Raw genomic sequence first — 15,600 nt, 5'->3', positions numbered from 1 at the left:
TTGACCATCTTTTTATCTGAAAATTAATGTGAGTATTCACAAAAATGGAGGTAACTGCTTTTAAACCATACAAATGTGTATGTTAGCATAAAAAGCACTTCACAAAATAATGTCACAAGCAATGTAAGTACATTTTAAAAACTACCACAACATTAAGAGTTTATATTCTTTTCTTACTGAAGTTTCAATTCCCATTGCCTTCCTCCACCTCTTTCTCTGTCTGTAGGGAGCTGAGGCTCACAATATCAGACAAAAACAGACAAGTAAATACCAAAGACAGGTTTCTCTAGATTCAATTAGCAACTTCTCCCCTCAAAGTGGAAAACATTAAAATAATGTTAGGCTTTGAAATCAAGGAACATTTTCTGTCCTGTATGTTGATGAACAAAGGATTCATCAGAAGTAATGAGTTAGATACCCATGAATAGTTGAAATAGTATTTCTCTTCTGTTTCTCTAGATCTCCTTGCACCACAAAATGTTTACACATGGGTCTGAAGGAGCCTGGCTACATGGACAAATTAAGTTGGGTTAACAGTGTGATGTAGGTCTAATTTTTCATTACTCCAGAACAAAATGGGAACCTTTACAATTATTTTTTTCTTTAATCTTCTAGGAAATCATTAGAAGTATTTGAAAGTATAAAACTATAACAGGTTGTTTTATCCTATTATGACAATAATTCATGATGAAAAATCCAAAGGACTTCTCATATTCTTAAAAAAAGAAAAATGCATTCTCACCATTTGTAGATTGCTGCGAATTTTTGCTGCTTTAGTAAAATATTCTAAACAGACTTCTCTAAGAATAGCACTGATGGTTGTTACAATTCACAACACAGTTTGCAAGTATGTATTTTATTTAGTGAGAAAATGAGAATTCAGTGTTTCAATATGTGACATACATGACATGAACTCTTATTACATTTGGACTTCTCATCCAGTTCTTATAAGCAAACCTAAACTTAGTCACTGTACAACAAACCTTGTAGAGTTAATCAGTTCTGCATTCTACACCACATGAACATATAAGCAATTGAAAACACAAACTATGATAACTTACTGACAGGTATAAAATACTTTGACCAAAAACACAAAACCCAAACCACTGTAACCATGTATAATAAAATAAGTCAAATGTAGTTAACTGAAGCTGCTTTATTGGTAATAAATGAGAATCCAACAATTGATATTCACTGGCTTAAAAAGAAACAGGTCTCCATATGCTCTCCATATTTGATTAAATCAACTAGTTAAATTATCTCAAATATTCAGCTAATATTTTTAAGCTTTTGCCTTTTTTTGCCTGCTCCCCATCCTCCGCTGAGCTGTACTGGATGGTCTCGAAATGATATCCGTTCTTTACGAGATGGACCCAAACATGATTTTTCTGGAGTAGAAATATTCTTTTCTAAACAATAAACAGACGTGAAATTAAAAACCAACCAACCAACCAAAACTCTCTAAATTTTACTGCATCATATTCTTTTTTAGGATGAAAAGATTTTTATGTCTAATTTGACAGCACACAATTTCATAATTATGTACTGCTTACTTTTAAAAGTAATACAAGCATTTTCACAATATAGTACTTAAAAAAATAAACTCCTTATCCAAAACCACAGTAAAATTACTACACAAAGTTATCATTTTTTTAAAAGTGCAACTGTCTGTCCATTTTGAACTTAAACACTTATAGAGATACTCAGTGCTTTTGACACAGAAACTCATCCTTCCAGCGAATGGAGAACTAGTTCAATTAGATATATCTAATTAACAAGTTTTTTTTTTACTCTATTAAAACAAATAAAATAGATATTTCTTTTGTTCAAAGTCCAGGTATACTTAAAGTTAGATGATGGATGGTGCCACAGTAAGCTTAAGAAAACACAGAAACATGTGAAACAATCACTTTCATTGTCATGCATACCGATGCTTGAGTAATTTAGACAATAATTTCTACAAAATACTTAAAAAATTACTTAAATAAAATAACCAGTAGACTTGATCAAAGGTAGGGTATTTGTTTAGCATAAATGAACACTTTATGCCCAGAAATATCTTTCTTTGGCACCTGTGGAAGACAACCCAAACTTTGCAAAAGAATGATATGATATTCGCAGCACCACAGATCAGCAGTTTATATATATATATACATGTATATATATAATTAATGTATTATGTATATATATAATTAATGAAAGTTTATCAATTACAAATTTTATTAATATCTTTTTGCCACTTACCAAAGGAAAATATTATTGACTATACATTTTTGTAAGTGTTTTTGATAGTTTAATTTTTTAGTACTTCTCAATAGCAAAATAAATTTCTCACAATACATGTGAAAAAAGTTTAAATCATATGACTGAATATCACTCTATGTACTAATATATACAATATAGCTATAAATTTCAAAGAGTTTCTCTGTTTTCTCAGGGATGACTTTCTGTAGCCTGCTAGATCTAAATGTCAGAAACCTCCAGTTCCCTTTCTTGTGAATTCTTGAATTATTGCAAATGTATCTACCTAAACATTTGTCTCTTTTGGCAATCAGGAGTTTTCAAGTATTATTAACATTCTATCCATTCATTTTCTTATGGTTCTTCAAATGTAGTAATTTGTTTTTTTCCTAAAATATATAATTTATTCTAGGTGTACCTCCTAAAGGTTTAAAGTACTGATGTCTTGCCTTTACAGAATTCCCAGATTCCCTGCCTTTGGATTATTTAATACCTCAAATAGTAGTAATGCAGTGCTCTTTTGTTAAAGAGTAAAAAAAATATTATTTAATCAAGCAGTAAACTTTCCATTAATTCTTTTGCCTGGGAACCATAACATATTCACTGAAGGCTGAAATGCTAAAATTAGTAAATTAAGTGGTTAATTACTGAAACTTCAAAATAAATTTAACATGGTAATAATATTTTTAAAATTGCATGCCTTTCATTTAAAGAAGTATTTTATGAAATTGAAAACATTGTTAAACAACAAAATTAATTAAGATTGGAATATGTTCTTTGTTAAAATAATAATAAAAATTGTATAAATAAAGCTATTGTATGTTTAAAGTGGAAAAGAAGTTTTGGGCTAACTTATGGTTGTGACTGCTTTTCCTAGGCACTTATCTTCAAGATTGTATCATTAATAAAGGTAAACTAGATCTACCAACTTTTTCTTTCTACATTTTGACAAAAAATATTTTTTATTACATTATTTTTAAAAGAGAATAAATACAATGCTAGAAAAAGCCTATCAATAATAAATTTGAAAACCAGTCTAGAAGTGAAAGATTAACGCAGTAAGACAGTCAATCAAATTCATCCTAATTGCCTGATCTGGATTATTTCTGGATTAACAACCTCAATTGTTTATGAATCTGTGTATACTGCTAAATATTTTTTTTTTGATGGACTTCAGAAATCTACATTCAAGTTTTCTGGCTTCCAACTCATAAGTACATGCAATTGGAAGGGATGTATTGTTCTTACATAATTAAATCTATGTCCTGAGGACTTTGCTGTCACTGTCCAAGCTTTCTAGGCCCTGGCAGATGAACCTCAGGAGTAAAGGGTGGGACTAGTTCTGTGCAAGCTGTGCCTCACCTAAAAAATCCACTGTGCAGGCTCAAAGGTTATACCCACACTTGTAAAGCCCGGTAGCAATAGGTGAGGAACGAAATAGCAGGTGATAAGGTGCACTGGAAACTGCAGTCCTAACCCTGCATGCAGGTGGTTCAGGATATTGGTCGCCTGAGTCTGACCCCAGAGATGACAGACTCACTTGGCAGCATCCTCAATGACCAAGCAGCCTTTTCCAAGGAGAATACTGCTTGCTCCACATAAAAAATTGGCCTAACCAAAGCTCATCTCCACCTTCAACCCAGTTGGTTAACCGAGGTCAACAGGCATCTTCTGCAAATAAAATGCGTATCTCGCATTGGCCTTTTTAGACACCGGCACACTTGCAGTAAGCATGGGTAGAATCCTTCTCAAATCTTCGTTCGCGAAGCCCAGCCAGTATGAAATGTATATTACTGTTTCAAAGACCTGCTGTAATTTGCTTCAAGAAACTTGTGAAAAGTCTTCATAAATGACAAATACATCCTTTTATTTTGGCAGAATTACAGTCACATCCATCATAGCATGAATTCTGCTTGCCTAAATCTCAGAGTCAAAAGTTCATGAAGTTATTTTTTTATTTTTGATTGCAACTGCTTTACACATTGTTTAGAGGGTAGAGCAGTCAAATATTTTGTGCAAGAAATATAACAAATTATTAAACTTGCATATATGCAATTGTAACCAGCATATAAGCTATGTGGAAAAACATTTCACATGTTGGTGAGAATCATTGCTCAAGATTTGCAGACCCTCAGTAATAGGAGAGGATAACTTCATCAGCCTAAAGGTATTTTTACAAAAATCCCAGATACTCTAAAGGTGTAGATTGTCTATTCTCTTGAACATAGGTTTAAAAAATCAGAGGCTCTCCCAAAGTCTGACAGTCATGGGTCCCTTTTTCTTTATCTAGTCTCATTAGATTTCATGGGGTCTGCTTCAAACTTCACTAACACTTGTGACATAGACAAACTGAATTAAAACATAGATTACTCTTTCTTTCCATCCTTCAGATAGATGTCAGCACTTTCAGCCAAAGAAAATAAAAACATTGTAGAGAGCAATCAACTAATTTGGAACGAAGTATCTACAAGACAGGTTTGTTGTAAATCACTGTAAATCATTCCCTTTGTAAGTCCCATCTTTCCATCTTTGAAACTGACATAATTATGCTGGCAATTCTGATAAAGCACTCTCGATATCTACTGAACAGTACTGAGAGATGGGTATTATTGTCACCGCTGCTGTTCCAGTTATTGGTCTAACTGGAGTGGTGAAAGACAGAGCTGGCATGGAAATCCAATAGTCTATTCTCTGAAGAAGAATTCTCAAGAATGGGTAAGAGTCATACCAGTGTGGTGCAGTTTTCTTACTCCTATTCCTATCATAACTATTTCTTAGACATTATGCTTACAGAATGCTTGTGTCTTAAATGTTATTTTTGATTGAAAAATTGTGTCATGAAGCAATGAAACCTCACTTACAATGAAAGTATTAGTCAAATATGCAGTTCTTTCTCCTAGTTAAGGCAAGACCAAACAGAAAGAAAAATGAAAACATAGGGATAGAATCATAGAATCATAAAGGTTGTAAAGGACCTCTAAGATCATCAAGTCCAGCCATTAACCCAGCATTGCCAAGTCCACCACTAAACTATGTCTTCAAGTAGCACATCTACATGTTTTTCTGAACATTTCCAGAGACAGTGATTCCACCACTTCCCTGGTCAGCCTGTTCTAATGCTTGACCACCCCTTCAGTGAAACACTTTTTCCTAATATCTAATCCAATAATGATAATCCAGTAATGAATGGAATGCATCGAAAATATAGGATTTACCTGATTGATCATACACCTGGTCACAAATTATTATGCTTACTTTTACTTCATGTCTTTTGCTATTCCAGGGAAAATCTAGGTACGAGGATTTTTGTACTTAAGCGTAAACATCTAGATAGAATCTTGCAATAAGTAAAAAAAATTGGATGTCAGTTAAAAAAAACCACTGGAGTTGTTGTCAGTACCTGTGTTCACAACAGGTTTTCTGATTCTACAGTTTTCAAACAGACAATTGTTTCAGAAATATTCAGTAAAGATAACTCCACTAGCAAATGGTTAAAATTTTGTCAAGACCGAGGGGATTACAGAAGATGAGAACCTGGTAATGGATAAAAATGTCACTTTGAATTAATAGACTGAACCTAGAAGTGTTCCCTAAAAAACACAATCTTGTTTTTTAAAAAAAAAAACCAAATCAAAACCCAAACTGAAATTCCTGAACATATCAAAATGAATAGGTAGCTGAATCCTTATTATATGTGTTTCACTTATATTTGTTGTTTTGGGTTTTTTTGAGGGACCTTATATATTTCTCTTACAGCATGGTATGAACAGTTGTTACAGTAAGCTTGGATTTGAAATGCCTCCATTTTTCTCTTAACTACAATGTGTCCTGCAAATGAATGGTTAACATATTAGCATATCTGAGTGAAAAAAACTACTATTATCAGATTTTTTGACTGATAAAATAAAAGGTGACATTTACCATCATATTTTGCTATAAAAATAAGGAGATCTGTAAGGCATATATTTGAAGAATATGCATACATACACACACAGGTACGCACATGTGTATTTGTGATTTATGAATAACTGCAACCATGATCATAATACTTTTCTTTTGTGTTATGTTCCTTAAGTGTATTTGTAGTGGGCCTTACCCAAAGGCAACAACAGAAAGATTCACATTTCTTCAAAATATTATCTTTACCAAATATAAATTAAATATATTAATTGCATATAATCTAAGTAACTTTACTAAATGTAAACTTGAACAATTGCCTTGGGTTTACTATATACAGTACTGACATTTTTGACAACAACAATAACAATTATTATTATTACCACTACTAGTACTAGAATTACATAGAACTTGGCAAGTGTATTAAGTATAATTTAACACAATACATGGCCATTCTAATACCAAGTGATGTGGGAACAAAGCCAAAAGAGCAATTTGATTTCTCCTATCCCAAAGCAGTCTTGGAAGACAGGCTGTAACAGGCTGTACATTCTCTTACTTGCAGGAATTTACTATATGAAGCTCCAGAATGGTCTGAAAGACTTTCAGGTGCCTGTATATATCAAATAACCATTTCTTTTGAGTATGTGCTGAAAGCTTGTCTTGCGGTAACTTCACATGCTTCTATTTCTAAGCAGTCACTTTTTGGTTGTTTAATCTGTTTTCTGCTATTGATTTGTTCTGGTCTTTTTTTTGTTAAAGCCTAGGTCTTTTAACAAATGTTAAGGCTTACATATCCTCTGTTTAGATAAGTAATGCAATATGTAAAATGCTTTGAATCAAATTCTTGGTGTCCAAGAAGAAAAGCTTTGTTAAACAGGTTATGATAGAAATTTTATGATGCATAGTAGACGTCATAGGGTATTTATCGATCCACCTAACATTGTGTGTCTGGAGATATAATTTATTTCAAAGTCTTTACCATATTGTATTACTTAAAAGCAAATACAGCATAAGAAGGCATGGAGAAAAAACTTCAACATTTTAATGAAAGTGACCAGAACGAATCCTTAGCAGCAAAGCATTTACATCAGTTTAAGTTCTGGAAAGAAGGCAGGTTCAGCAGGTCTGTGAAAAAGGTAAATGCTACAATATCAGAAATTTTACCTTTAATGATGTTACTTATGGCTATATTGAAGTTGGATGAAAAAAAATTTTTAGTTGCACTGTTTACATAAAAAAAATTTATTGTGTTGCAATTTTACATTTCTTTTTTTATTTCAAAATTATATTTAAATAGCACTGAAAAGCCTCGTGAGGAATTTACATGAAATTCCACATGATATGTAAACACACGTCTTCTTGCTGTATGGAGATTAAAGACAGAATATACTCATGATTAATTTTTTTTTTGGTAAGTAAATGAATTTTGTCTATAAATCTTTTTGCCTTCACATTGGTAGGACTAGAGACTACTTTTAAAATCTGGTAGAAACCATGAACTTAAATTTCTTTGTTTATCAAACACTGATGATATTCTAACTAGATCCTGCTGACAATTACATACTTGAATAATCTGAACCCTAAAATGTGACTGAGTCACATGAAGGAGTAGACAGAGATTAGCATTTACAAGAATAATTCATAGATATTTTTTAATTTCCATCCCACACATTTAAAGTAAACATAACAAACACAGTGCTCCAAATACGTTCCTGTAAAATATGTTTTTCTAACTGCAAACAGGAGTTTCAGCACAGTTGGTTATTAAAGCTCAGAATTTATTTTGTGTTTCAGCTCTTTATAAATTTCTCCAATTTTGACTATTTAGGATGAAATTTTACATACTGAATATATGCCTTTGGCTGAAGTTTGTGAAATGCTGGTCACTTCTGAAAAAATAAGTAAAATATTTATGTTGCCCTTTGCAGGACTTGAAATCTGCCAAGTAACCGAGCCTTCCTTTTAGGATATGTCCAAATTTGGATCAAGTATATACAAATTGAAGTTTTTCCATGATCAGGGAAGTTCTTCTTGATTTTTTGGGATATATTCACTAAAATATCAGTCAGCATGGAAACATGCTTTGCCATGACACTATATGGAGCTAAGCAAGACTAATCCTAAAGAAAAGGTTGAAGATCATGCTAAGTCATGAAACTTAAAAGCCTGCTCGTTCCATGCTGTCTGTGGCAGATGGAGCGTAGCTACAGGAACCATGACGAAAGTAAAAATCAAAGCTCCTATAGGAAGGAGACTGAGAGAAGAGGCAGAGGGCTAGCACTAAAATTCAAGAGAGAGATGAGACTGACTTGGAATCAAGGTAGAAGAAACTAAAGCTAACTTGGCAAACAATACCCTGGCACAGCTGGCACAAGAGACTAGAATGACTTGACAAATTGACTGACACAGAGCAGAGAGAAAAATATAGGGAAGAAGGAAGTTGTGAATTGGCAAAGGGGAACAGAGTAAGAATAAAGATAATGAATTTTGGGGCACTAGATGGTCCCTAATTCTCAGAACTTACATAATTTAAAGCAGTGAAAATACAGGTGATGGTAAGGAAGGACGCAAAGAATAAGTACATTAAGAGTCTGGACTCAAAATCTGCCTAAAGAGTACATTAAACCAGGCCAAATTTGGAGGAGGTTTAAACTAGGAGATGATGAATCTGAGGAACACTGTCAGGAATAATCTGGACACAAAAAGGAACAGAGCATGAGAGGAAAAAGGTAATCAGACCAGGATGTGTGGATACAAACACAAGACTCGATGGCATAGGTGGGAAAGAAGCCTAAGAGCGGATGGGAGAGGAAGCTTATCCTGAAATAAGAAGTTGGAGAAGCAGAAACAGGAACCATTCATAGTAAAATAAAGGATTACAGAACGCAGGTGTGGAAAAGACAGCAATTAAAAAGAGAAGAAGTAGAAGAAATAAAAAGGCAAAGAAAGACTGACTTGGGTAAGGTGATCTTATAGACGTATCTTTACCATCCAGTGCAAAAACCTGAAGTAGCCCAACATTCATTACTGGATCTTTCAGTGCATTGAACTGAGAAATATTTTTGAACCTACTTGATAAATATCCCATAGCAAAGGAAACCTAAAATTGTTATTATTTACGCATATCACATGACAGAAATCCTTGTCATTGGTCTAATCATTCTAAGTGGGTATCTAAGTGGGTATCTAAGTGAACTACAAGCCAGTGTCTTAGAATGGGTTTTTATCTTTTTTTTTTTTAACCTGGTTTCTCTTAAATAAACAAACAAACAAAAACACACCCACACTGAAGAATCCCCAAGCCCTAGTAGACAACTATCAGGCTATAAAGTTAAGCATTTAAAACTTCGGAAATGCCTTTGAGTATCTGTTCTTGAATTATTTTCATAATTAGAAACACAGATGATGAAATTACACAAGATCATGTATCATTTTTCTCCCTAGCCTGTTAAATTCAATGAAAGCAAGTTCTAAATGCCTTTTAAAATCTGCACTTAGGTAATTTTTTTAATATTCAACCTCAAAGTGAATTAAGCAGCATCTTGTAAAATATCATTCTGTAGTCTGTTCAAAAAGATTAGGTATACGTTGTTTGATGGTTAACCAATACATAGAAAAATATGTATGTACCTCCATTAAAAAAAAAAAAAAAAAGAAGAAGAAAAAAGAAAAAGCAAGAAGGAAAGAAATATGCACAAGAGACCTCTGGGTAAAATATAAGTAATGACATGGAGAGCTTAAAAATGAGATGTTTACTACACACAGGGAGTTTACAAATCCTAAATGAAAGACAGCAGTCTTTGAACTAGAATATATAGACAACAGTGATGCTAAGAAGAAAGGAACAGGAAAGTAAGAATATTTTTAAGTGAAGCTGTACCATACACTGCTTAAAGCAAAGTTGAAGACTTTCTAAAGACTCTCATTATCAAAGAAAGGAAGGCAAAAAAAAAAATTAATGTGGGGGTTCTGTTAAGAGTTAAAACAATTAAAAAGATGTAAAAAGAAAATGCAGTAAAAGTTACTATGGGGTTTTTTTCTCTGAGTTGGAAGACTTTCCACTGTAAGAAATGCATAATTAAGCTTCATTAATTTAATTTCACTGACTAACAAAATAGTAAAGTTTGAATTTATATGAGAAATAGAAGTTATTTATTTTTTTTTTAGTGGAGATATACCTGGGTCCATTTTTTGAACTAAGAGTGATGAAGGAATGGAATTTTTTTTCCTCGAAAGCAGTGTTCTTCTGATATCAGAGGCTCTCTGAAAAGCTATAATTCAGGGAAGAGAAGAATTAAGAATTCTGGACAGTATTTTAAATAACATTTAGAGGCACAGCTCCCAGTGCATTCCACTTTCAAATTCTGGTGCTTTTTGAAATGCCTGTCAAAAGATTGCAGTTCTCAAGGCAAGTGCAATGAAAAAAAGTTTAAATTTGCACGGAAAAGAAAACCACAGAATTGTGATGACAGTTAGAGAATGTAAATATGTAGGACACTCATCTAAAGGTCCAACATCGGTTGGTCAGAAACAGATTAGGATGATAGACAGTAGCTGATGATTGTCATAGCCTACTCACAAATTTGACATTAGTATATAAAAAAAATCATCCTGTCTGATCAGATATTAAAAAATCCTTAAGTTCTAATTCTTGCAAAATATTTCTATGTCCATCTTGTAACTTAGAGACGACTACACTACTAGTGTTCAGGAAACAAAAATACACCCAGCAATTCACGCCATTGATTTGGAGTTAATAAAAATACCAGTGATTGTAGGACCGATACTTGAATCTTACATAACTGTGACTGTAAGCCACTAACCATCATGTCTTATGTATGTGTACCACAGAAAAATTATTCAGCAGGGAAAAAGAATTTTTTTTCCTGTCCTTTTTTTTACAAAAGCAAGGTAAATCTATGTGAAAATAATAGGCAGAAAATATAATCAGCAAAAGGCCATACTAACACAACTACTTTGCAACTTATTGGGACTAGGTACCACAGAGATTAAGATTTTAGCAGTGGTCAGATAAGAATGGACAAAAAAACCCCCAACCATCCCCACCCAAACAAAATCACCTCAGGCAACATAAAAAATAGTTACCAGGGATCATAAAGCAATAACTATGGTTTCCATAGAGAATATAAAGTAGTATATTCTTAGATCATAATAATTGTCTGTGAACAAAGCAAGGTTCTAAATCAGATAGATAACTGAAGAGTCCAACCGAACAGTGGCTGCTCTTTCTTTAGGTTATACTTAATTTTTTTTTTTAGCTTTATTTTTCTAATACTGGGTCAATTTAATTAAAAGTCAGTTTTCCCTTTGAATGTGTAACAGGGAACCAAATCAAATACTTTAAAGTAAACAAATGCTTTCCTTAAACTAAGATATACTATGTTAAAAGCATTTCTTTTATTACTTAATTAATTTCGTTTTGTCAAAGAACAGAATTAAGTCAGTTATCTATCCCGTCGAATTTTTTGAGAAAAAATAGTAGATTTGGGACTTAAAATTTTTTAACCCTAAATTCAAAGAACCCACCGTTAGAAAATAAATAAAGTACATAATGGTTGGGGAGTTCTCAAAAATATTTCTGAAAATCCTGACTTAGGTTTTCTAAAAACCCCCGCAAATAAAAAGAATAATAACTTTGAAGTGTTGCATTTTTTTGTCTTTACAAAGATATGACCATTCTTACTACATTTCCCTGTAGTATATATAAAAGGTATTTTATTTCAGTATCACATAGATTTGTTTTTGTGTTTTTTTAGTAAATATGCTTCAGAATCATTTATCTTGCACTTTTAAACCTCACTTTCCAGCCTTAAGATCTCAACAATTTATTGACACAATTTCTAAATTACAAGTTATATATAAGGAACATGATTTAATAACTTATTCAAACGACAGCACCTCTAAAATCACAGAATCTTTATAATAATCTGTAACACAAAAGCAAGTTCACTCAAAAGGGATACACCTACTAAATCACTGAAACAGTTTTCAGGCATCTTCATTTAATATTTCAGAAAGCAAAACCAAGAGAGACTACACAGCATGAAAGCATTTTTTAATAAATACATTCTAAGTAAAGGCAAATTTATAACATGTTTAGATTAAGGATCCCACAGGGCTAATAATTTATTTTTGATCATTGAAAAGCAACAGTCTTTGGTAAACAGAACTAATGTAACAAACATGTCAATATACAGTATATGAAATGTACAAAGGTAACAGTTATGTTTGGTTTTACATAGAATATGCATTACCATTGCATGTATCATCACTGTTTAATTTCTCAAATCCATGATGATAAAGTTTATATAAGCACACATGAAGAAACTTTTGTAAAAAGGTGTAAGACCAGGGCCTTTTTTAATGTAGTTCCTGGACTATCGAAAGGAGAATGAATATGTAGTTATGGCATAGTAGATGTGTATTTTATGGAAGTATATTTATATTACTGTAAACTCTCTCTCTCCCCCCGCCTCCTGCCTCTGCTCTCTCTCTCTCACACACACGTATGGCTCTGCCACTTGACTATTGTTCCTGCTCCTTTCCTAGTCTCACCTTATTGAAGGTACACTACAATTACACCTTTTTTCTATCCTGAAGAAAAAAACTTTCCCAAGTTCCTAATATAGGCAAGTTCTACATGTCTATATTTGTCAAAAGAGCTTACTTTTATTTATTTTTCTGGATGGACATACAGTCTAGGTTATAATCTAGACAGCAGTTATACATTAATATGAATACAGTGTATACTATTTAACTCAATTATTCAAGATATGCACGCATTCTATCCTGGATATATGAATATAATGATAATTTTGCCATTGACATCTGTAGTTTAGAGTTATGTCATCTAAATTCAGGATCTTAGCAGCTAGGAATCTCATCTAATTTAAATAGTATGGCTTCATCACTAACCAATGGAGAGAAGCAAGAAAAGTCAGGGCACAAGTCGTTCTTTTCTAAGAAGGCAGGCATAGAGGAAGAACATATTCTTTCTCCATGGATAAAATTAACTTAGACTGTGATGATAAATTTCATCTAATCTAATTTTAGGAATGTAAATCAAGTGAATAAGCACAAACAAATTGTACTCACTGTTACTGTGGTGAACTAATATAATGTAAATAAATCTTTATTCCAAAACCTTCAAAAAGTATGCCAGAAAAATTGAGATATCAAGTATTTTTACATGTTTTTCTTGAATTTTAATTTGCTTCTTGCTGAAAGTGAAAAGTCAGCATATCTGAAAACATAATCAAAAAGCCAATCCACTAATTACATATAATTTATGAAATAATATGTTTTCTTCTTCAACATAAAACATTTCAAGAAAATTTACTACTTAAAAGTTTTAGGAATTCTGATGACTTTGCCAAAATTATTTAACACAGCTTATATTTTTCATAATGTGTATTTTTGGAGGTTGGAGTTTTAGGTATTTGAAAAAGATATTGTACACAAATGACAAAATATAGTATGACCTTATCAGAAAAATATTAATATTTCTTCAATTCTGTTACACAAAGTAAGGCATGAAACTTACAAATCTATCATTTTATGACTTTCAAGTATTATTTTTGTATTTTTTCTATATATAGATTATTTTGTTGAGTTGTATGATATTAGAGTGGTAAAAATATAAGGTTTTAAAGGGATCCTCTGCTACTGAGCTATAGTAAGCTCAGTGGGATCATAGACTATAGCATAAATGGGTAATCAACATGACAGAAATTTGTTCCTTGATTTAGGATACGTGTTCTAGTATTCGGCTAACAAAACATGCATTTTTAAAAGCTCTGTTGGAAAAAAAAAATCAGGCAAAGATTAAAGAACCAAATCTGTATTATAATTTAGGGAAAAGAAAATCTTTTAAGAACTCAAACATCAGAAGACCTAGAATATGTCACTAGCAACTTCCCGTTAAAATCACAAGAGGAAAGACTATTGATATTAAAGATGCAGTTTTTAAACAGAACTGTAGAAAATGAATGAAAAGGTTTTAGGTAAAAAGGAAACAGAAGGATAAGCAGCATGTGTTATTAAGGATTTCAAGCACACTCAGTTCTACCTAGCATTTTAAAGTGATCTTTAATACTGATATTGAAAAAACCCATAACTTACTGGAAGATCTTGTTGAGTGTCTGTGTGGCAGTGTGTTTTTTATTCTGTTCTCAGTCAAAGCACTTCCACTGGCCATAGAAACAAGTTCTAAATCCATGTCTTCTCTGCTTACAGGGCTTGCCTGGAAGCAGTGGGAGAGAATGTACACAATCATGAAACAAAATATAACATTTTCTGAATGTAGCTCACATTACTCCAAATAAACAAACAGGGTCTGTCAAACAACCTTCTTCAAAATGATACCACAATCCTTTTTTGTTGCCTAGGCTGAACAAATGCACTATGTCAAAGCACTTTTGTAAATAAGAGTCGATCTTAAAATTGTGGTTTGTGATCTGAGTCAATGCAACAACAAAAGAAAACATTTTAGTACAGTAATTTTGAAGAAAATCAATCTTGCAGACGGTTGATGAAACCTTAAACAGCTTAAGATCATTTACTGACCAGTCTATAATTTAAGTTATAGTTGAATGTCAGAGATGTCATATTGGATTATTTCCTGCAATATTTATGCTTTATCCAGGACACATATCACTTCAATCAGACAAAGGCCCAGTGAGTAATTTAATCTTTTAGGTTTTTGCTAATTAGCCATAACTATCAGACAGCCTTTTAATTATACTTTAGGCAAGAGTATTATATGAATTATAAACTTCTAACATCCAGTGGTCATATGTTTTGACCTCAGGCATGTTACCTGCACAAAAATATGGTAAAATAGAAATGAAAATTATATTTCATTTTAGCAATGGCATGTAGGGCAAAGTTTAAAAACTCTGACCTGGAAGATACTACACATTGTAAATTGTAGATTGTGAGTTTTGCAGAAACAACTTCACTTTTACTCATGAAGGAAATTAAAACTATGCAACCATCTAACTATACTGTTCATTAGATACAGAGGGCCAGTAACAATATTGGGAAAAATAAGACACTGCAGATGAACAATCTACAAAATCTACAAGATTCCCAGTGTAGAGTCAGTCAGCTGGAAGTAATAAAGACATAACTTTCTAGTCTCTGGACTTTCAAAAATGGAGTCCAGAAAAACAGATTAAGTCCTTCCTATCTGGGCTGAAAAGCTCGGTGTCTTTCGGAAGCTAGGTGAGTAGAGGCCCTTTCTTTTTATGTATAAACCCAAAGAAACTACAGAAAAGGAAAGACTATGCTAGTAGTAATGTCATCAAACTTTTTTGTAACATTGTAGTAGCATGACTGCTCAATCAGATATCGAGAGACTGGGTCTCAACTCCCAGAGAGTTAAAGCCTGCAGCTCCCTTTTTCTCAGGAAAATGCTGTTACCGTGAAGTTGTAGGC

General features: G+C 32.7%; 1 protein-coding gene across 1 annotated transcript in view; it reads right to left on the bottom strand.

The window, feature by feature from the left end:
* LRRIQ1 (leucine rich repeats and IQ motif containing 1) overlaps window positions 1-15,600 on the bottom strand; it is a 107,292-nt gene continuing 91,692 nt past the window's right edge. Inside the window, exons 25-26 of the mRNA XM_050323903.1 lie at window positions 14,284-14,404; window positions 1-1,409 (exon numbers count right to left, since the gene is read on the bottom strand). Of these exons, the coding sequence (XP_050179860.1) occupies window positions 1,270-1,409; window positions 14,284-14,404 (261 nt within the window). The 3' untranslated portion in view covers window positions 1-1,269. The remainder of the gene's footprint in view (window positions 1,410-14,283; window positions 14,405-15,600) is intronic.

This window comes from Myiozetetes cayanensis, unplaced genomic scaffold, assembly GCF_022539395.1.
Source record: "Myiozetetes cayanensis isolate MyiCay16 unplaced genomic scaffold, myiCay2020 scf3, whole genome shotgun sequence".
In the NCBI taxonomy this organism is placed as follows: Eukaryota; Metazoa; Chordata; class Aves; order Passeriformes; family Tyrannidae; genus Myiozetetes; species Myiozetetes cayanensis.
Note: the sequence above shows the minus strand (reverse complement) of the source record. Positions and strands in the feature narration are given on the sequence as shown.